At 36.6% G+C, this 22,403-nt stretch overlaps 1 protein-coding gene across 2 annotated transcripts; it reads right to left on the bottom strand.

Moving 5' to 3' along the window:
- Nucleotides 1–447: 447 nt before the first annotated feature.
- On the bottom strand, nucleotides 448–17,315 carry LOC136223001 (uncharacterized). 2 transcript variants are annotated; one of them, XM_066010750.1, is made up of 17 exons: nucleotides 16,844–17,308; nucleotides 16,178–16,577; nucleotides 14,882–14,953; nucleotides 14,251–14,313; nucleotides 13,943–14,152; nucleotides 13,085–13,654; nucleotides 12,246–12,965; nucleotides 11,090–11,368; nucleotides 10,694–10,849; nucleotides 10,121–10,530; nucleotides 9,292–9,745; nucleotides 8,640–8,969; nucleotides 6,571–7,333; nucleotides 6,384–6,442; nucleotides 5,448–5,930; nucleotides 1,641–1,679; nucleotides 448–982 (listed from the first exon to the last, which is right to left on the bottom strand). In XM_066010750.1, exons 1-17 carry the CDS (start codon nucleotides 17,194–17,196, stop codon nucleotides 797–799), a joined length of 5,547 nt encoding a protein of 1,848 aa, XP_065866822.1. In that variant the 5' UTR covers nucleotides 17,197–17,308; the 3' UTR covers nucleotides 448–796. The 2 variants fall into 2 exon arrangements, with proteins under 2 accessions (XP_065866822.1, XP_065866824.1); XM_066010752.1 differs by lacking the exons at nucleotides 448–982; nucleotides 1,641–1,679; nucleotides 5,448–5,930; ... (2 more) ...; nucleotides 8,640–8,969; nucleotides 9,292–9,745 and having other exon boundaries at nucleotides 10,374–10,510; nucleotides 10,597–10,849; nucleotides 16,844–17,315.
- Between the last annotated feature and the right edge of the window lie 5,088 nt (nucleotides 17,316–22,403).

The following is a 22,403-nucleotide window of genomic DNA, read 5'->3' as shown; positions in this document are numbered from 1 at the left end:
AGGAAAATATGGTAGTGGATAGGACGGAGTGGAGGGAGCGAATCTGTGTCGCTGACACGACTTGATTTTCACGGTTTTATATGATGGTTCATGTTAGCCGACCCCGAATCATTTCGGGACTAAGGCTTTGTTGTTGTTGTTGTTGTTGCTGGTAACTGCAAACTTATTTCCTCGCAAAAGAGTTAGAAACAGTTGTTTCTCAATTCTAACCAAACAACATTCATTGTAAAAAAATACAAAATGAACCAAACAACACACTTAATATGTTATAACATAGGAACATAATAAATGTCAAATATTAATATGAAATGGAACTTTAACTATCAGCTCGAGTTTTTAGTTCAAACGGTTCCATGACAATAAACAATTGAAAATCTAATAAGACATGTTTCAAAAAAAAAAGTTCAATAAGACAAGCTTATAAGAGCTCATTTTGAAATAAAAGCCTAAAATCCAAAGTTAGAAATTCCATTATGCTTTTTCTTTTTTCCCCATAAAATTCCTGTAAATTCTAAATAATGAGTACAAACTCTAAAGGTATTCAGTCCACCTTTGAAAAGGCAATTACAGAGGTTATAATCTCAGCCACATCAGTAGGCAAAATGTTCAACTTTAGATTTACATATCACTGTCAAGTGTCAAAGGTGGAAAGCAGAGTGGTATAATATATACTTTTTGCACCATAAGAAACATTTAAATTACTAAGTCAAACCCAGCTTAATCTAACCTGCAACTAACAGCATCTAAAGAAAAATTTAGAAAAAAGGTCCCAACAGCAATGAGTAAGTGAAGAAGCTTACAGCAGAGATGCAGACATTGGATTTGCAAACAAATGTTTCCGATAAACCGACTTTTTCTTGTTAAAGCTGCTTTCAAATAGGCTTCCTAGCAAGGAAGGAGGTCCAGTTGATACTGATTGATGCATTTTTCTCACTATCAGGTGTTTATCCAAAATCATCAAATCCAATAGACTCCGGCAGCTCTATAACAATAATCAAATACTTTCAAATTAGTATATAAAAGTGGGATGGATGTATCAGCATTTTAATTTGTGGTTTCTCAACGTGTCAATTTCTGATGATGCTAACACGTATCATTTTGAACTGATTTCTCCAAGTAGACGCATCAAACCTACCGTCAACACTAATACCTTTGTCAAATAAATTAAACAACACAGGTTCGAGTCTTAGGAGCGGCCTCTTGCCAAATAAATTGGCAGGGGGAAGGCTTGCCCCCAGTACACCCTTGTGGTGGGACCCCTCCTCGGACCCTCGCTCAGCGGGGACGCGTAGTGCGACCAGGCCACCCTTTAATAAATGCATGATCCCAAGGGTTAGGACACATACAAAGGCTTGCAACATATCATTTAAAAACCACATAATGGAAACACTTTCATCAGTTTTTATGGAAATGTTGAGCTGCGACTCTCCTACATCGAAAAATTAATAGAAGGCATAGGCTCACCCAGTAAACTGATAAATTTGATTTCTTTGGAAAAAGAAATAATCTTGGCAGAAGATTTATCAAAATTGGTACGGATGTAATTGCAAGAATCTAAAACGAACAATTCCTTTAAGTGTAGTGCGCAATACACAAAATGGCCTATTAGACTTCAAAGATAAAGGAGTAAAATAGCATACCTGTGGATTCAATACATCAATCTGGTGGATGATGTTTTCCTGTCAACAATAAATGACAAAAAGCAGAAAAGGTTAAAAAAAACCGTTTCAAAGTTATTTATTCACAATCTTCATCACAGTACATCTATGTTGTATGGAAACCGAAGCGGAAACAGAAACTGACATGGAAACTGACACCGGGAAGCGTTGTTTCTACAAAAACATAGCTAGAAAACGGTACAACAACAACAAAAACGCCTTAGTTCTGAAATGATTCGAGATCGGCTAACATGAACCATCATACGAAACTGTGAAATCAAGTCGTGTCAACAACATAAATTCTCTCCCTCCACTCTGCCCTATCCACTATCATATTTTCCTCAATCCCCAATACACTCATATCACTCTCAATCACCCTCTTCCAAGTTCACTTAAGTCTTCCCCTACCCCTCATCATTGCATCCCTTTGGCACTCTTCAATGCTTCTAACCGGCGCATTAGCGCTCGATTTTTCCTCATTTTATTCTCAATAGATGTAACAACCCCTACTTTCATCCTAATTATTTCATTCCTCACCCGATCCTTTCTCGTATGGCCACACATCCATCGCAACATACGCATCTCCGCCACCGACATCTTATGAATGTGACGGTGTTTCACTGTCCAACATTTTGTACCTTATAACTATGCAGGTCTAATTGCGGTGCAGTAGAATTTTCCCTTCAATCTATTAGGCATGTCGAGATCGCAAAAGAACCTGTAGCACTCTTCCAGTCCAACCAACCAGATTTAATCTTATGAACAACATCCTCATCCAATTCTCCATCCCTTTGAATAACAGACCCTAAATAACATAAGCAATCCGAGCCCTGGACAACCCTCCCATCCAGGGTGATTGTTCCTAAATAACGATTACCTTTGCTCTGGCATCTCGTATGACCTTCTTTCTATGTTGTCCGGGCACGGATACAGATATAGTATCCGACACGGACACCGGAAACGTCTTTTCTATAAAACATAGGACACGGAAACGTGGGGGAAACGTGTAAATATTAAAAAATATTAGTGCACATTTATAAATATTGAAAATATATGTAATATAACTAAATAAATACATATAAAAGGAATTATAAAACTTTTATCTAAACATAATTATTAAATACATGAAATATAAATAATGTCAAAAAACGTTCTAAGAAAAAAAGATATTCCTACTTGTTTTCCCTTCAAATAACGATTGACCATAATTACTCTGTTTACCTCTGTTTTTTTTAAATGAAATCCAATCGTTTTTTGTCTGGGAAACGGGTGTCCCAGACAGATACGCGTGTCCAACTTCTGAATATTACGGAAACGGCCCCGAAACGTATCCCAGCAGTTTCCGAAAGTTTCTGTATCCGAAACGTGTCGGAAACGAGATACGCAGGCATGTTGAAGTATTCGTGCTTCATAGCCTTCTTTGCTTCCCTTTTAGCCTCTTTATACCTTTTGTAGTTCTCATCACTCCTACATTTCTCCAATATTTTATAGCATTCTTGCTTACTCTTTATTGCTTGCCACACTTCTTCAATCCGCCAAGATGTGTCCTTATCCGATGGCATGCTACCTTTAGATTCCCCTAAGACTTCCTTCGCTACTTCCTTTATACTATGCTCCATTTTAGTCCACACTGAGTCCATATCTAAATCCATGTTACAAGACCAAATATCTTTTGTGGCCATCCTATACACAAATTTTTGTTTGTTCTCCCCTTGCAGTTTCCACCACTTAATCTTAGTCTCCACTTGTGATATTAGTTTTCTTATACATCTCCTACTTCAAAAATCAAGCACCACCTATGTTGCCCGGACACGGATACGGAAAACGTCATTTCTATAAAACACAGGACACGGATACGTGGGGGACACGTGTAAATATTAAAAATATTGGGGCACATTTATAAATATTAAAAATATATTTTTTATATATGATTTTTTGTAATATAACTAAATAAATACATATAAACGGTTTTGAATTTTTGAATTTTTTTAAATAAATTATTATATAAATACAATTAAAATATAAATTATACTATCTTAAAAATAATATTAATAAATATTTAAGATAAAAAAATAAATATTGTTATATTTTGTTATATTAATATCCTTAAAAATAAAAATAACACATAGATAATATTTTAGTATTTTAGGTTTTTTAGGATTTAGGAATAGATAGATAATATTTTAGGATATTTCTTTTTTTACTTTTGTTTTAGGGCTCAAACTTTTAACTCAATGGAGTGTTTTGATTGGCTAGGCAATTAGGAAAAAAAAAACAAAACAAAACTGTAGGCGGACATAGATAATATTTTAGTATATTTTTTTTTTACTTTTGTTTCAGGGTTCAACTTTTAACTCAATGGACTGTTTTGATTGGTTAGGCAGAAGCTAGGCGCGATTTGCACCGCCTCACTCCGCTTTGCACCGCCTTGATCCGCCTAGGCGGTAATAAAGCGGCCGACCGATTTGATCCCTGGAGTTGAACCGATGTTTTTTCAGATTTGAAGAATGGGAGTGTTTTTTTTTCTGGGACACGCGTATCCTTCACTGATACGCGTGTCCAACTTTTGGATATTACGGATACGGCCCCGACACCGTGTCCCAGGCGTTTCCGGCCGTTTTCGTGTCGGATACGTATCGGACACGCGATACGTTGGGTCGCCGGCGTGTCCGTGCTTCAGAGAGCACCACTACTCTATGTTGGGTTGTCGTACTCTCACTAGGGATCACCTTACAATCAATATAACTCTTTCTCCAAACACTCCTTACTGGGAAGAAGTCAATTTGGCTAGCATTACCGCCACTCCGATAAGTCACCAAGTGGGAGGTTCTTTTCATAAACCAAGTGTTCATGATACTCAAGTCATAGGCTAATGCAAATTCCAGAATATCATTTCCTGCTTCATTCCTATCTCCAAAACCAAAACCTCCATGGACACTCTCAAACCCATCTTGTTGCACCACTTCCTCTAAGTCCTCCCGAAAAGCTTGTCTTATCTAGGCATCCAATCCTATTTATGGTACATATGCACTTATGAAATTCATAACCTCATCCCCTGTCACAAGCTTAATACTCATAATTTGATCGCTCTTTCTAGACACCGCTACTACATCATCAATATACTCCCAATCAATGAGAATATCTACTCCATTTCTACCCTCATCCTTTCCAGAGTACCAAAGATTATAGCCACAAAGAGCTATCTCTCTAGCCTTGGCTCCAACCCACTTGGTTTCTTGTAGGCACGTTATATTTATTCTCCTCCTCTTCATAATATCAACAATTTCAACTAATCTTCCTCTCAAAGAGCCTATGTTCCATGTCCCAAAGCGTAACCTACTACCCCTACCATTACCGTTGCCATGGACTAGCTTCTTTGCCCGCACCCGTCCATCATGTGTGGACTAGTGACAAAGAGTTTTCGTGCAACATAGCAGTACATATAAATAAAAAAGAAATCCATATAGTATAAGTCCTCACATTAAACTTAGCAATTTTTTCAAGTGAAAAAAAGAAATTAAAACTGTCAAACTAGCCCGTCCAAATGTTCCATTGGGTAGGGGTGTAAAAATGATCTTTCTTAAAAACGTTAGGGGTAATTTTTATACCATTTTGTACCTTAAGGATAAATTTGTACTTCCCCAAAAACGATAGTGGCAAATTTAGACCTTATCCTATGTTTTTGACTTGTTACAATGTGCTAATATATTGCAAAAGCAAGAATTTAGATACCATGGGCAAATTAGCCAAAATGCAACATGACTTCTAATCGCTAAGAATAGGACGTACCTCTAGTATCCCAGGATTTTGCATCACAATACTAATAACACGGCGTACAAGTCCATTGTATACAACTCTATTTATGCTCCCATTTCCATTTATCCACGGCAATATAGGCACATGCAAGCAATTTGAGGATAACTCAAGGGTTTTTCTATCACAATCCTGCTTTGGCAAAAATACTTGTTCTTGCAGGCAGCCCTTATGTGCATTGCTGCTCGGTGGCTCAGTTTGAGGGACAACCTCTTCAGGACGATTAAGAATAGTAACTCTGTGAACATGATCATTGCTGGCTGATGATGTCCCCTGTGAACTATTGTCAAACATGTCACAGCTTTCAGAATGGGGCACTGAATGACGATCTGCAATACTCTCGAAGAACTTTGTTACTGAATGTGGACCAAGCTCTTGATGGGAGCCCTCAAATGCAGTCAAAAAGTACTTGGAACGAAATAGAGCATCTACAACACGAACAGAGTCATAGGTATTAACCTGTTCCAGAATAAGGAAGCATTAGAAATTCTACCTTTTGGCATGGAAGCAACTGAGACTGGACTGGAGTACATTCTAATGAGTAAAAATGCGAGAAAAATCATCAATGCCAAAATCACTTTCCTAATAAACAACCAAACAGATGAGACAGCAGCTTGCTGATCATAATGGACACGACAGATACTTCAAACAAAAATCATCACACTACTATCCAATTCATATTCTTGCAAAAGAATGATCCTTTAAGAAAATGTAATTAATTTGAGTGATATTCCAGAAATCAAGCTTAATCAAATATTAAGAAGACATGATACAGACACAAGGAACATTGAAGGATGGCCCAGGAAATGATGTTAAAAGGTACCATCCAGAAGTGCACCAAGCGTATACCTTACTAGAGATATTTCTGCAACTAGAAAATACTGTAAATTATGAAATAAGCATAAAACTGACCTTCAACACATATCCAAATCCTTGGAGGATATCAATGACATGTTCATGCATATTGTCTCCTGCAACACACCGAAATATTAAAGATAGGTGAAATTCAGGTAGAAGTGCAATCCTTTTTTTTCTTTAAAAATGGGGAATAGGACAAGGGCGGAAAGAGGAGAGAGAAAAAGGCCCATACAGGGCATACCCAAAACTTGCGAGACCTCTTCTAAACTCAAACCCTGGTCACCAGCCTTCTTAATGGCCATATAGATGGTCCTAAAAGTGTCAGGACTAAACAAACTCACTTTCTTAGAATCAGATTTCAATATCAGTTGTGCATAGTCCATCATTGCTTCCCAAGGTGAATCACCAGGCCATCTCATTGTAGGATTGGTGCGGTTAAAATTAAGGATTTCCGGAATGCTACCACATTGAGATGATGCAGAGATGATTTTCTGACCCAAAAAATCACTGGATTTATCATTCTGATCAACCTCAGTATTATAAAGATCCTCACTGTTCAACAACTGCACAGCATCAAACGTTGAAACACTTTCACGGTGCATAAGCACCACTATACCAGGAAATCCCTTTTCTCTACGAGAAATGAGTTCACCATCCAGAGTTTTCATCCTCTTAGCCTTATCACCATCAAAATGTTCATCATCATCCTCAGCCTTACGCTTTGAGCTTCTCGAGTCTTCAACTTCTCCCACACCATCATCTGGCACACATGGAGAAATGGACAATTCACCAGAAGTAACTAAAGCAAACAACTGAAAAATATCCCCACACTGCAATTCTGTAGTAAGACTAATTTCCCCTTCCATCAGATTTTTTTCTCTTTCATAGATCCAATCAGAAAATTTAGCAGCCCTTTTTCCAGTATTAAATGGGAAGAAAGATTTAGAAACACTTTGCAAGAATTGTTGAGACAGTACAAAAGGTTGATCACCATGCCCGCCAATCTGGCAAAACGAAAACAAAGAGGATGAGAAGAGTCACCCATATATAGAGTATATCAAATGTTAAAATGGACTAGGAAGTAGCCAAGGTGGAAAATAACAGTGGATTCAATCAGCAAAAATCATGGACGACATGAATCCAGTGAAACAAATAATAAAAGAGATGAAATATCAACAGATTTGAGACCTTAAAATGTGTACTTTTAAAGTGAATTTGTAAATAAACTATCACCTAATCAATGAAACACTCATGAGCCATAAGGAAGTTATTCTTCCTGATGTGCAAAAGCTAAAAAAGGTTTTTGTCCAACATCAGAGACAATTCTAATTATAAAATAACCATATTCTATCACCCCTCTATATAGCTCCAGAATATGTTTTACCAGAGTCTCTCTTATGCAGCTTCCAAAGTAATAAATGGGGCACTGAAAAGAAGAGAAGTGGGGTTCGAAGGAGCAATCACTCTAAAGAGAAAACAGAGTGAAAGTTTCGCATGTCTGTTTGTGGAATATAATGAACAACTATCTGTAACAGGCTAACAGCTTATATTTGGCATCAGGGCATATTCTAACTAAGTAATCCACATTATGTGCAAACCAGTTCAACAGTATCAGTGATCACTGTTCTACTGTATTGAATAGACGCAAAAACATGAGGTGATCCTCTTTCCCATACAGCTCAGTTGCTCATCACACAGTACTGATTCAACTCATAAAGGAATCATGACACGGACACCAGCTCATTTAAGAAGGCGTTATTTCATTCCTCAAAGGAGATGACTTTTCAACTTCCCTACCAGAACTTTTTCTGAATATATATTTTTCACCCCATATCCAGCATCATACAGAGAAAGAAATAGGTCCTAAATCAGCTAGGAGCAATCATGAGATCACCAAGTCATTAAACAATGCAGGACTTAAAGTGCCACCAAATTGGCACAAAATATTGAAAAACTTCAGAAAGAACATGGATACGCACCCTATTGTTTACCCATGTGCAAGCATGGTCCTTAGTCCACATCGAAACTAATTTTAGTTAAGAGCAATATAGGAAGAGGTAGAAAAAAAAATAGTACGTTTATGGAAATTTTTTTGCATCATTACTAGATAATAGCAGAAATGATCAACCATGTACAAGGAAGACCAGCCACTTCAGAAAACATGGACAAACTTAGGATTATAAATTTATCAGTAAATGGGAAGGCATCTCTATGAGATAAAATAAAATAACTTCAAGAAGTAATAGTTCTTGGTAAATGCTAATGATAGTAGGCAATAGCAAACCAAATAACTTAGAGAGAACACTTTACCAAAAATTTCTTCTCTCTGAGGTAGCTAAAAGCTGCAAAAAGATCATGTTCCGAATAACGCCGTAAGGTTTCTGCAAGATGATTTTGCACTCCAGGTGCTTCTGAGGTGTTCAAAAAGACAAGCTTCAAAAGCTCTACAGCATTAGAGACTGGCAAAGATTTATGTACACGTGTAGTAACAAAAGTTCCTTCACTCAAACACTTAATGAACTTTTGATGAAAGCTGTAGTTCCTTGATCTTTGTTGAGAATCTTTACGTGATCCCTGGTCATGTTTACGAACATTTTCATTAGGAGTGCCTGATGAAACAAATTCAGATTCCAAGGAGTTCTGCAAGGAAAGCACAGTAATTAGTCATCCATATTGCAAAAGTAATCAATAGCTTTAAACATTCTCATAACAGATATGGCCAATTTTTGCATTACAGTGCATGCGGAAAAACCTAGTTGTAAGACAATTTAAAGACCAAATTAACCTAGTATTCACTAGTACTTGATTAAATTGGAGACAGAGACCAGTCTTTCTACAGCAAAGCATGAAATCTTAAGAGGCAACCTGTAACAATATAACTCAGTCCTCATACTTCAGACTGGAAGAACATAGCAAGAATGAAAATGTTTAGGAAGACGAATCACAAAATTAAATATCTTACAATATTTGTGTTTAAATTGGACAACTGTTCAGAGTAAGCTCCTTGGGAAACTTGCAATTTAGCCATTTGCTTGAACAGAAGCAAATTCTCAAAGGCTTTTCTAATACTAGTTTCACTGAAATCATCCCACTGATTTTCTTCAAAACCAGCTTTTTCACCATCTCCAATACCATTGGAGACAATATTATTGTTTGTATAGTCTCTCACAAAACTTCTGCAGCCATTCTGGTTAAGCGATGGAGTCTGTGTTTTCTCTAGGTGCTTTATATACCGTTCCTGGAGAAAGTTACAGAATTTTTTAAGAGCATTTGCAAAATTAGTATTCTTTTTTAACTTTGCTACTCTCCGAATACATTTTAGTCGAGGAGCTGGAAGATCTGAAATTCCATCCCATTCCATGCGCCCATTTGGCCCAAGAACTGACACTTTCCGTGTATATTGTTTCAACAGTTGCCTGTATGAAAACAAAATAGTGTGAAATGGAAAGAAGTAAAGAAAATACCCTACACAAAAAAACAAACTTCTATTTCTCTTCTGACAAGAAAATAGATCAACATATAACAAACTAAGATTGAAGTAAAGTAAAGCATACCAGAATATCTAACATAATGTAGTTTTTCCCCAAAATAACTATATGCTCAGTTTTTCCATATTTCCAAATCACAAAGTTAAACATATGAGAAACATAGAGAATGCCACTATAGCAGGATACCTCGCAGGAGCTATCATGTGGAAAGTTCTACTTTTGCACAATGCATAAATTTAACTGACTGCACAGACTTGGTTTTCCCATACTGTTTGTACGACCGAAAGGTAAGTTTACCCTCACCTATCATTTTCGTCAGTCCAAGCAAACCTTCTTCCACGCATTGGCAGGTGCTTTGAAAATGTGCATTGATTGATTGCCGAATTTGATTTCTTATCACGTAGCTCTTCCACGCATTCTGAGTTATCATCCTCATGAGATGATGGAAAACCAGCTGCATGATGTCCTGTAGGAGAAACTTCTTGATCCTCCATGAATTGGTCAACAATATTAGGTAGTATAGTAGGGTGATGGTCAATCGGCTGTTCATTTACAGAATCAACTATTCCATGCTTTACGGAGCTTTCTGAAGATCTCTTTCTTTTAGAAGAAGGGAGTTTTCTTTCTGGTGCTTGATGGTGTTCATTAGCATTTGCAACTTCCTTGAGTTTATTGAAATGTTTCTGGCGCTTCCTGTAATAGGTACAAAGAACCTGCAATAAGTATTCAAGTTGACAAACAATCAGAAGGGAACTAATTATCTCATAAAAGAAAGGTACCTCAGCCCATTAATGTGTTGTGAAGCTCAAAAACAAGTTGAGAACAAGGCTAGGTACAGTCATAAAGAGAAAGACAAACCACCATAACTATAAGAACCTGCTGTAAGGACAGATTGAGATCTTTTGCAATCTTGACACACTCTTCACATGAAATTTTTTTGTTAAAACCAGCCTTCGCAATACGTTTATGGAGCTCAGCCTGCTGATGAGCAGACATAATTCGGACAGAGGTCCAACGACGAGGGTGGAAAACCTGAAAAGGAAAGGCAATCATACCCATACATTTCATGTGCAAAGTGATTCAATAAGCCGACATATAAAAATGATTGCAGATAACCACTGGATTTAACTGACATAAATGATGTGTTGAAGGTATCTGGATCATGTCAGTAAGCATCCAAGAGAACTTATATTACATATCACGATTTGCTTGTGGCAATATACTGACACGATTTGTTTTAGGAACAAATTTAACAAACTATTAAGCACATACCTCAGGAGCAACAGATCCAGGGAACGCGTGTAAGGCAGCAGTTGGATCAGCAGCAGCATAACAATACTCCAAAGTGTTCCAATATTCATCAACAGCTTCTTTCTTTGACAGGATAAAATCATGTCTGATTCTAGGGCGAAGATCAAGAGGCCCTGAATTAGATTTTGCAATAACTGATGGAGGTTCTTCTATATAAGGCCTAAGCTCCAATACACAAATGGGACCACGAGGGATGTTGACTCCATCCTGTGCATGCGCACGGGGTATCGACCGAATCAGCTACAGCATAGGGAACAGTATGAGAAATGGCATGATATGTAATAGCATAGATGTGCTTCTTTTACATTATTTGAACTGAGTCTAGTTCCAGTTAATCAGAGAATGAATGACCCAAAAAGCCATGCAAAAAAAAAAAAATAAATAAAATCCATACCCCAAAACTTTCTCAAAGTAGCACAGCTGGAGCTATAAACAATCAAGACTGACCAAACTTGATTCAATAAAAGATTCAACTACCATTACATATTTTATCAATTGTCATAATCCTTATCGTCGTGTGCATATAATATCATATATAATCCATTTTATGAGAAAGAGATATCTGAATTATTTTCACCATCATTTATCATTAAACATATCTTGCACAAGGCCTTATTGGCAGAAAAATTTAATAATAATACTTCTGACAACTAAACCAACTACTAAGCTTCAACATGCAAAGAAGTGAAGCAACAAAATGTTGAAACTATTGGGGCGGGATAAGAAAGTCCTTCAAGAAAATTGTTCTCAATATTTATAGATAATAACCATTACTGGCTTTTGAACGAAATGATTGAATCCCATTCACAGGCTGACAAATAAACAAAACAATAGAAACCCAGTGCAAGTATTCCTAGCATAAACTTTGAATCCAATTTCAACAACTAATGAACTTGAAACAACACCAGATGGGGAACTCATAATTGTTTAAAGGCAAGGAATGAGAGTACAATATAATAAACACCATAAGAGCAGGCTGAACAATTTATTCTACACAGAAATGTGCGAGTTTTGAATGGTATAAAATGGAGCATAGGCTGAAGGCTCAGGGACATCACAGATAATGGTCTAAAAATTCATTCTTAGGTCATTTCAAATGTATCAAAAAAAAATATACCTTCAATCGCCGCAAAATGTCAATTATCAATGAAAGTCTCCCAGTTGCCAGAGTATCCATCAGCTGTTTCTGTTCTTCAACAGGAAGATCACAGAGACACAAACCCCTCCGACTCTTGTCAACTATATCATCACCTTTGTTACTTCCAACCACCTTCAGGAATATCTGGATTGGAACAAACCTCATAGCTGATTCAAGTTCAAGAAACTTGTAAGAATGCTCAGGTGAACCAGTTGATAAAGCATCATCCCATCCAGGAAAGCTACTTAGATAACCCCATAAAAAAGTATGCAGCAACTTTGCACGAACCATCTTTGCCAGCACAAAACCATTGGCACGCATGGCTTCTAATTTAGCAGCTTTATAATTTGATCCCTCAGGCATCTCAGTTCTTGTGACACCATTTAACACAGGGATTGATTCACTAAGTTTCAATTTTAATGATCCCTCAACACGAAAAGATCTGTGTCTTTTAATTATTTCTTCCATTAATTCAGGAAGAAGATCTTGAGCTGAGGGGTGCAGAACTACATTAACTATATGGTCACTGTTACATCTTGTGACAACGGGGAGGTGAAGTGATTCTATTTTGCACTGTCCTTGTTGTTTAAGCTTGTTTAATATTCTTTTCATTGTTCTTCTATCCATTGCTGTTCGCTTGTCATTCTCAAGACTCACAAGCCACTTGTGTAGCTCCATTACTAAGATGAATTTTTCATCCTAGAGAAGAAAAATCAAAGAGTAAGCTTCTTAGAAAATAAAAGAAAACCATCATATAGAAACATATAAGACATAATTCCTTGGTAAAAGCCTTCAAAGAAGTGAATGGCAGAGAGCACCTGTAACCGTTCAAGTATCCTCTTCTCCCTCAGGGCACCATCAGAAGTTAAAGGCAGATAGGGAAGCATCTGATTTGACCCTAATGCTGTCTCTGATGAAGCAGCATTCATCTCTTTTTCCATACTCGCTAGTTTTGCATTGGAACCAATGCTTGTTGGCTCCTGAAGAACTTCTGACACCCTGGTGGGAGAGGGGAGCACATGGTTAGTTTGACCATTCTCAGGGGAGACACGACATAATTCCAGAACATTTCTCCCATCACTTGGATTTTCAGATGTAGCAAAATCAACTTCAGAAGTTGAATGGCTGTACTTTAGGACTTCATTTGATCTGCCTGGAATGTCATGGTTGTCTAAATTAGAAGTAGAAATATTATTTCCACCAATCTCAATTCTGGACTTCTCCAGAAATGCGTTTGACTCATCAGGATTAGAATTCTCACGAGACCAAACTCGAAATGCTACTGTTTTCTTATGGTTTTCTGCCTGCAAACGCATCCCAAACCTGGAGAACAAATTATGAAAACGAGAATCGTTTTTTTTCCTATCAAGTCCAAGTCTCCCGCATACCTGCTCAAACCAATATAAAGCACAAGGATAGAAATTACAAAATTAACAGCCAGAAGTCAGGAACTTGCAAGGATATCCTTCAATACAGGACGAAATAATGCATGAAAACACATTGCAAGCTCAAAGTAGCAACAAAGGCTAAATATGATAGCAAAAATAATTTTTCCTTGAACGATAGAAAGAAGAAAAGTAACAACTTTAGTCTCTATCTCAAAGACAAATGTAGTTAGAATTTAGATATAACAAGTAGCAGAGAATTAATGATATACAATAAGAATAAATTCCCACCTCCAAAACAGTAGCTCCCTCACTTCTTTTAGCATCAATTGCATCATATATTTGATGATCGATATGAAGTTCCACAAGCTGATCAGTTTGTTGGAACCTCCTCCCAAACTTGACCAGTTGTTCTTTATCCGAATCATATCCACATGCAAGAGGTTTCCTCTCAAAATTCTTTGTGGGGAACTTCTTCAACAAGCGCAAACATCGTTCAATCTGTGAAAAGTAAATGTGCGAGAAGCCATGAAATGAACTGAAGGCTTCACACAAATAGCCAGTAGATATGTTCCTTAAACAAAAGATTTTTTACCCACCTTCTCATTCACTTTAGCATCGAACACTTCGACAATGCCAGCATCTTTCAACCTTTTACATATCTAAAGTACAAGATCAGTTCATATTACAACAAAAATAATAGGAAAATCCCGCTATGCATACCAAATTCAAATTAGTCATATAGATAAAAGGGGTAAAAAGTACTCACTGAAAGTAGTTTCATCAACAACAACAACAACAAAGCCTTAGTCCCGAAATGATTCGGGGTCGGCTAACTGAAAGTAGTTTCATCACGGCACAAAATTTCAATTCGTACCAAAAATACCCTGAACTTAAATTAGATTTCACAAAAAACAAATTGTTGATCTAACATCCTAATAAACAGTGATACTGCGCATGTGCAAAACTATTTGGTCCAAATTCGGACTTCAACATTCTCACTAACGAATTTTAAATGCCAAATACCACTGTTCATTAGCTCTTGGGCGAGCAATTCAGAGAAGAGTTAGCTGGAATTAGCCATTTCATGCAATTTAATTGAAGATCATTAAGTTTTTTTTGGCACGGAATAAAGTTTTACAACCGTATTGAAACTCCATTTAAAATGTTTTAAAGTTTGGGTGTTGATACGTACTTTTAACCAGAGACAGAAAGCTAGTATATACTCACATTTCTCCAAGCTTTGTGTCCTTTAGTTTGGATATATCCAAGAGATCTTTTTATATCTGAGACAACTAGTACCTTCAACAAATGATTAATCAGTATGGTCAGTGGCGGAACCAGCATCCAAAGTTCGGGGGGGGGGGGGGGGGGGGGGGGGGGTGCACTTCAATCAAAAAAAAAACTTAACCATGAATAAAAAAAATTCAGTTCTCAAGCCAACAAAAGACATCTGAATATGGTTGTCAATATCTAACATGACAACACAATTTACAGAGACAACGTGTTTGATGCGATTATGTCATTTATGCCATATATAATCATGTGAAATATATAGATCACAAAATAATCCGTTTTAACAACCCTAGATGTGAAATGTGCAATGAATCACCAATTTGTACATATTTTAATGGATTGAGGCATCAACTTTTAGAGTTCACAATGGAACAGAAAAGTGACCCTTAAAAATCGTGTTGACAAAAGGTTAATTACATAGATGAACAGAAAATCTATAGAGCCTTGGAACTCCTTTACATCAGACACGCGATTATTCATTACAAAACTTGCTTCAACATTAACTCAAAACATATTCAAGCTACTGCTGCAACGAGAAACTGCTTGCTGAGACTAAAATGTCTAGTTTATATATCACATCATCATAAATGAAAAACATGCTCCAACATCTGTCATCTGGAAATGTGGGGCACAAATGAGAAAAAGAGCAAGTGCCTAATCATTTCAGTTACCTTGACTGAATCAACAGGACCTAATTTAACATATTCATCCTTAACATCCACCTCTAGTTCTGAACATAAATTCTTATGGCCTGTAAAGTATAAGATGATATCCACATCAATATTCAGAACAAGCATAAACAAATTCCTAATCTGGAAACAGAATAACCTATCCCACTTATTTGGATTGGACAAAATGATTGACTTTAGGCTCCTAATTAAGGAAAAGTTGAGGAAGAAAAAAAACTATGATTTTCACACTTTTGCTAAGTAGGGAATATGGTTTGATCAGAACAAAACTAGAGCAGCACAAACGAAGGACAGTGACTTATCATAAACCAAACCACTACCTCCACTGTGCAGAAACTCCAAACACAAGGTTTAACTCAACAGGACTTCCGATTTGACCTAACCGGATTAGAACAATCTAAAGATTTTCAACACACAATCGGAAATTCATCCAATAACTAATTGAAGACAGTAGATTGGGAAAACTAATGGAAATAGAAAGAAAGAAAATGGTCCCAAAAATTAACTTTAATTATCTATAAAACTTAAAACCAGAATTTACCTTGTCATTGGCAGCTTCAAGTTTATCACAAATGGCTCTCATTGCTGGTAAAAAATCTTTCACGCGCATATCATCTTTTGAAGACTCCCCCTTAGAACCATCTCCATCTATATCACTTTCCTCTATATTCCCAGGACCCTCAAGATTCTGTTCTTCCTTGTTAATCTCTAATCTTTGTTCAACACCTAACTGCTTGGCATAGCGGGATAGATATAACAAATTGGTATTCACAATCGAACTGTTTTTAGTCTCTCCATCACCGTTAGCTTCTTTTTTCCTCACAATGACAGGTTGTTTTACAATCAACTTTCGGCATTCAAGGTTCTTCACTCTGTAAAAGAAGCAGTTCCCTTCCATGCCGAATTCCTTAGCTAATTGATTTTGCGTGATTCCATTTGCTCTGCACCGATTACAGTCATACTAATCAAATCAACGTACGAACAAAAAATAGCCCAAATTTTCAAAACGGGCAAACATTCACAATTGAGAAGAGTCGATGACGGTGCCAAGTGCCAAACAGTTCTTAGCCAAGATGAAGAAACTTATATTCAATCTTTACTATTTTGATGGTGCATATAGCTTAATGTGCAATAACACTCGCAGTTGAACAACAATACGTGATCCTAAGATGCTCACTTATCGGAAAATCAAGAACAAAAAGCTTACCTAGCAACAGCAAGCCGTTCAAGGGTGCTACGCTGAAGAGGACAAATGCCGAGGCTAGAACTTTCATAAAGGCCAACAAAGCAATCCCTGAGATGCTCGTTAGCCACAATCTTCAAATTGAGCTTCTCCGCGTCTTCAAAACGCTGGATTTTAGGGTCGGTAGGGCTGAAGGGAGTGTTGTTACCGGAAACGATGAACTGAAGGGTAGGGACAGATAGAAGGTTGGTCCAAAGAGAAGCTTTGAGAGAGCCAGAAGGAATAGGAGTTAGTTTGGCCCAAAGGGAAGAGAGCGGAAGGCCTGTTGAGCCACGGCTACAGATTTCCTCGAGCGCCGATGAGATAAGAGTGTCCATGGGAGCATGTGTTAGGCTAGCGAGAAAATTTGCCGAAAATTTTGTATCGCAGTAGATGTTGTTGTGACAAAAGAGACATAGCAGAAGCAGTCGATGTTGTGAGCTAGAGAAAGACGAAGACGGTGATATGGGCATACGGTACGACGTCGTTGTACAAAAATATCCCAAAACGTTTGTAACTAGGATTAAGTTGAGTACATAAATAATTCATCATAATAAAGAAAAAATAGAATTTGTAAAAAAAAAAAAGGCAAAAAGCATATTTAAGCCCCTGAACTTTATCTGTTTTAAGGATCAAGCCTCTGATCAATTATTTTTCCATATTGAGCCCCTGAACATTGATTTTGTTATGGTTTTGGCCCTTATTTAACTTTTTTGTCGAGTTTAGAAGATGAGAAGATCGATTTGGCAATTCTAATGTTGAAAATCACAAAATGGGAGAGAAGAAAATCGAGTTTGGAAGAATATACTGAAAATTAATTTCTATAATTTCGTTTTAATTTTTAATTTTTATCTCTCCTAGTCAAAGAAATCTTTTTTTTATTTGTCCATGTCAACAAGCCGAATCGCCCTAATGACGTATGCAGTCCAAACTCGACAGAAAAGTTAAATAAGGGCCAAATCCATAACAAAATCAATGATCGGGGGTTCAATGTGGAAAAATAATTGATCAGGGGCTTGATCCTTAAAACAGGTAAAGTTCAGGGGCTTAAATATGCTTTTTGCCTAAAAAAAACATATTATACAGCTGAACAAAAAATAATTATTTTGCGAATCAAAAAAATATTAATTGTTATAAATAATGTAATGGATGAACCATTATACCCCTATTATATCTATATATATGTTACACCCATAAGTAATAATATACACATTTACAACACGTTATCAGCACGAAACCCTAGCCGTCTGAGCACGCCTCCTATCAATCGTAGACGCCACTAGCCACCCTAAAATACTAGACTTTTTTTTGGCCGCCAAAAGAAACCCTAGGCGTCCAACACAACTAAGAGATACTTTCACGCATTGCTGAGATTGTTCTTCCTCATAATCCATTGTCATCGATCAGGTTTTTTTTTCTTTGATTTTATAGTTAAATTCATCTCGTTTTGCTTCAATTTAGTGTATTGCCTTGCCTTGCTGTGCTATATTCAGTCTGTTCTATCTCGTTTTCCTTTTTTTTTTTTGCACAATTGTTTCGAGTGAAAAAGGTAGGAACTAATAACATTAGTTGCAGAATTTGATTAGATTTTGATTTTCTGGTGTCTACTATCGAACTCGATGTCGAATCTGATTTGTTACAGATGTGTTCATTTGAATGTCCACCATCAAACTTGATTTCGAATCTGATAAATTATAGATCTGTTCATTTTTATGTTCACTATCAAACCTGATTTCTTATCTTCACTATCAAACTTGATTTCTTATCTGATTAGCTACCGATCTTCGATTTTTTTTGTAGCGATGCCGTGTAGCTAGTGGGTTTAGAAGAAAAAAAATTCCTTAAACCCGGACATTTCGTTCAATTTTCTTCCAGTTCTTGTGTCGACATATTTTCTTTAAGATTTTTGCGGTGGTTTATGATTAAATTTTAACTTCTGAGGGTTTATCTATTTCATAATCAGTAGCTACTCTTTTTCACGCGTATTTGTTATTTGATCGAGTTGTGATCATTTGTAGTGTTTCGATAGATGTTTTATTAGTATTTTTGACTCCCAATTTTTCATTGAAACATATTTGTCATGGGAGTAAACAAATTTTAATTTCCTGATGCTAGTTATATGTTACAGATATGTTAACTTTTAACTGTACCATTGAAACAACTCATTTTTATTTTGGTTCTTGAAGAAAACGCAGAAAACTGTCAAATTTTGATTTACTTCATTGCTAGTTAGTGGAGATTCATTTATTTATTCTATTGAGATACAACTATGTTAGTTAGGTGGGTTGGGCTTGGAATTTAGCTGTCCTCTCAATCTGCTATTAACATATGCTGGACTGGAGTTTGCGGTTTTTGGAGTCAGGCATGGTTTTTGGATTTTTATGAAAATTTGTCCCTGATATTAATGTTTCTTGATTTGTAGTTAGGTAGACCAATATTTAAATGATTATGATTTATAAGACATCAAGTGAGATTGAGATAGATATGAATTGTTGGCAACTTAAGGCTTACATTATTTTGTTGGAGTTCTTTTTCTGTGCTAATATTACTACCTTGTATTTCTCATCTGATTTGTGTTGAAAATAACGTGGATAACTAATTTTATCTTATATGAATCTATGGAGAGAGATTTTATTGGTGTTCGTTTTAGAGCTATGTGCATGTATGACCTCAAAACGAAAATGTGTGTCTGATCATAGGTTCATGTGTCCGGTACCTTAGTAATTAACATGATTATATGTTTGAGCTAAATAGGAGTTATGGAAATAGGTTAAGTTGGTCCCTCTTGCTAACTGCATATGTGTTAGTACTTAGTAGTAATAGAAGCTGCTCTTTTTTATGACAGAATAACATTTTCTGCCCTAGCTGATACATTTTTAATGAATGTTAATTCATTGAGTACGTGATTGGTATTACTCGGTTGATATGTGATTAGGATATCTCGGTTGATATGTGATTAGTATGTCCTAATTGATAATTTGTTTTTCTTATATATATCGATCAGTGAACTATGTCGAACCTTACGAAACTTGAATTTGATGCCCTTGATATTACTGGAGACAACTATTTATCTTGGGTGTTAGATGCTGAAATTCACCTAGATGCAAAAGAACTTGGTGATACAATCAAAGCAGGAAATGAAGCAACCAGTCAAAACAAGGCAAAAGCTATGATATTTCTTCGTCATCACCTCCATGCAGATCTTAAAATTGAGTACCTGACTATGAAAGATCCACAAGTCCTTTGGAATAATCTAAAGGATAGGTATGACCACCAGAAAAATATGATATTACCTAAAGCTCGTCATGAATGGTCTAATTTAAGACTACAAGACTTTAAGTCAGTAAGTGAATATAACTCAGCCATGTTCAGAATTACTTCACAATTGCTATTATGTGGAGACAAAATCACTGATGCAGAAATGTTAGAGAGAACATACTCTACTTTTCATGCAAATAACGTTGTCCTGCAGACACAATATCGTGAAAAGGGGTTTAAGAAATATTCTGAGCTTATATCTTGTCTCTTTGTGGCTGAGCAAAATAATGAATTATTGATGAAAAATCATGCGTTGCGTCCAACTGGTTCTGCTCCATTCCCTGAAGCGAATGTGACATCATATAATATGAAAGAACAGGATCATAATAGTAGTGGGCGAGGACGTGGCCGTGGACGTGGTCATGGACATGGACGTGGACGTGGATATGGTCGAGGTCGAGGTGGTTATTTTAAGAACTCACAATCCCACCAGAAGTGGGACAATAAAGATGGTCACAGACACGGAAAAGATAACAATGCAGGAGTGACCACTACATGTTACTGCTGTGGAGGAAAAGGCCATTGGTCTCGCACATGTCGTACACCAAAGCGTTTTGTTGATCTTTATCAACAATCGTTGAAGCAAAACAACAAGAAAGAAACAAATCTTGTGTATGAAGATGGCGAAGATGACTTTGATTGTAGAAATACAACCCTGAAGGTTGATGATTTCATTCCCCCCTCTGGCAATGATATAAATTAGACATAGAAATAGTAGACATTAGTTTCATTATTTTTGGATGTTACTAGGATTTCTTTATTATTATGTTTTTATGGATTTGCGTTAAACTATGAGTTTATGATTTTATGGATTTTATTTTGAATTTTATATGCATGAGATATTATTGAACTTGAGTTGTTAAAGTTATTTATGTGACTATTAATTTATTTATTTTGAAGAACATGGATAGTGAAGAATTATGTCTAGTAGACAGTGCAACTACTCATACCATACTGAGAAGTAGGAAATATTTCTCTCATTTGACAATGAAAGAAACTTGTGTTAATACTATATCGGGTAGTTCAAAGATTATTGAAGGCTCCGGAAGAGCAAATATATCATTATCTATGGGAACGAAATTTGACATTATGGATGCATTATACTCTCCCAAGTCTCAAAGAAATTTATTGAGTTTTAAAGATATCCGTCGGAATGGATATCATATTGAGACAATAAGTGAAGGAAATGTAGAATACCTTCAAATCACGAGTATTACCCAAGGCACTAAACATGTTGTTGGGAAATTACCTGCATTCTCCATTGGATTGTACTACACTAATATTAGTACAATTGAATCATATGCTATAGTAAACAAGAAGTTTACTGATAATGTTACTGTTTGGCATGACCGATTAGGCCATCCGGGTTCAATAATGATGCGAAAAATAATCAAAAATTCATGTGGACATTCATTGAAGAACCAGCAGATTCTTCCTAATGATTTTACATGCGCTGCTTGCTCACAAGAAAAATTAATAATTAGGCCTTCACCAGCCAAAGTTATACATGAATCAATCAATTTTCTGGAACGCTTACAAGGAGATATTTGTGGGCCAATTCACCCACCGTGTGGATCATTTAGATATTTTATGGTTTTAATCGATGCCTCGACTAGATGGTCACACGTCTCCCTATTATCAACTCGCAACCTGGCGTTTGCGAGATTACTTGCTCAATTAATTAGATTAAGAGCACATTTTCCAGATTTTACTTTGAAGGCAATTCGCCTCGATAATGCTGGTGAATTCACTTCACAAGCTTTTAATGATTATTGTATGTCCATTGGGATAAATGTTGAACATCCCGTAGCTCATGTTCATACACAAAATGGTCTAGCTGAATCGTTAATTAAACGTTTGCAGTTGATTGCTAGACCATTACTTATGAAGTCCAAACTTCCAATATCAGCTTGGGGACATGTTATATTACATGCAGCAGCATTAATTCGCATCAGGCCAACGAGTAATCAACAATTCTCCCCAACACAATTGGTTCTTGGTCAGGAACCAAATATTTCTCATTTGAAAGTTTTTGGATGTGCGGTATATGTTCCAATTCCTCCACCACAACGCACTAAGATGGGTCCTCAAAGGAGGATGGGAATATATGTCGGATTTGAATCCCCATCAATCATTAAGTATCTAGAGCCAACTACTGGAAATCTATTTAAGGCTCGATTTGCTGACTGTCATTTTAATGAGTCAGTTTTTCCAACATTAGGGGGAG

The sequence above is a fragment of the Euphorbia lathyris genome, chromosome 3 (genome assembly GCF_963576675.1).
Source record: "Euphorbia lathyris chromosome 3, ddEupLath1.1, whole genome shotgun sequence".
Classification (NCBI taxonomy): domain Eukaryota; kingdom Viridiplantae; phylum Streptophyta; class Magnoliopsida; order Malpighiales; family Euphorbiaceae; genus Euphorbia; species Euphorbia lathyris.
This window is presented reverse-complemented; position numbering and strand designations above follow the sequence as displayed.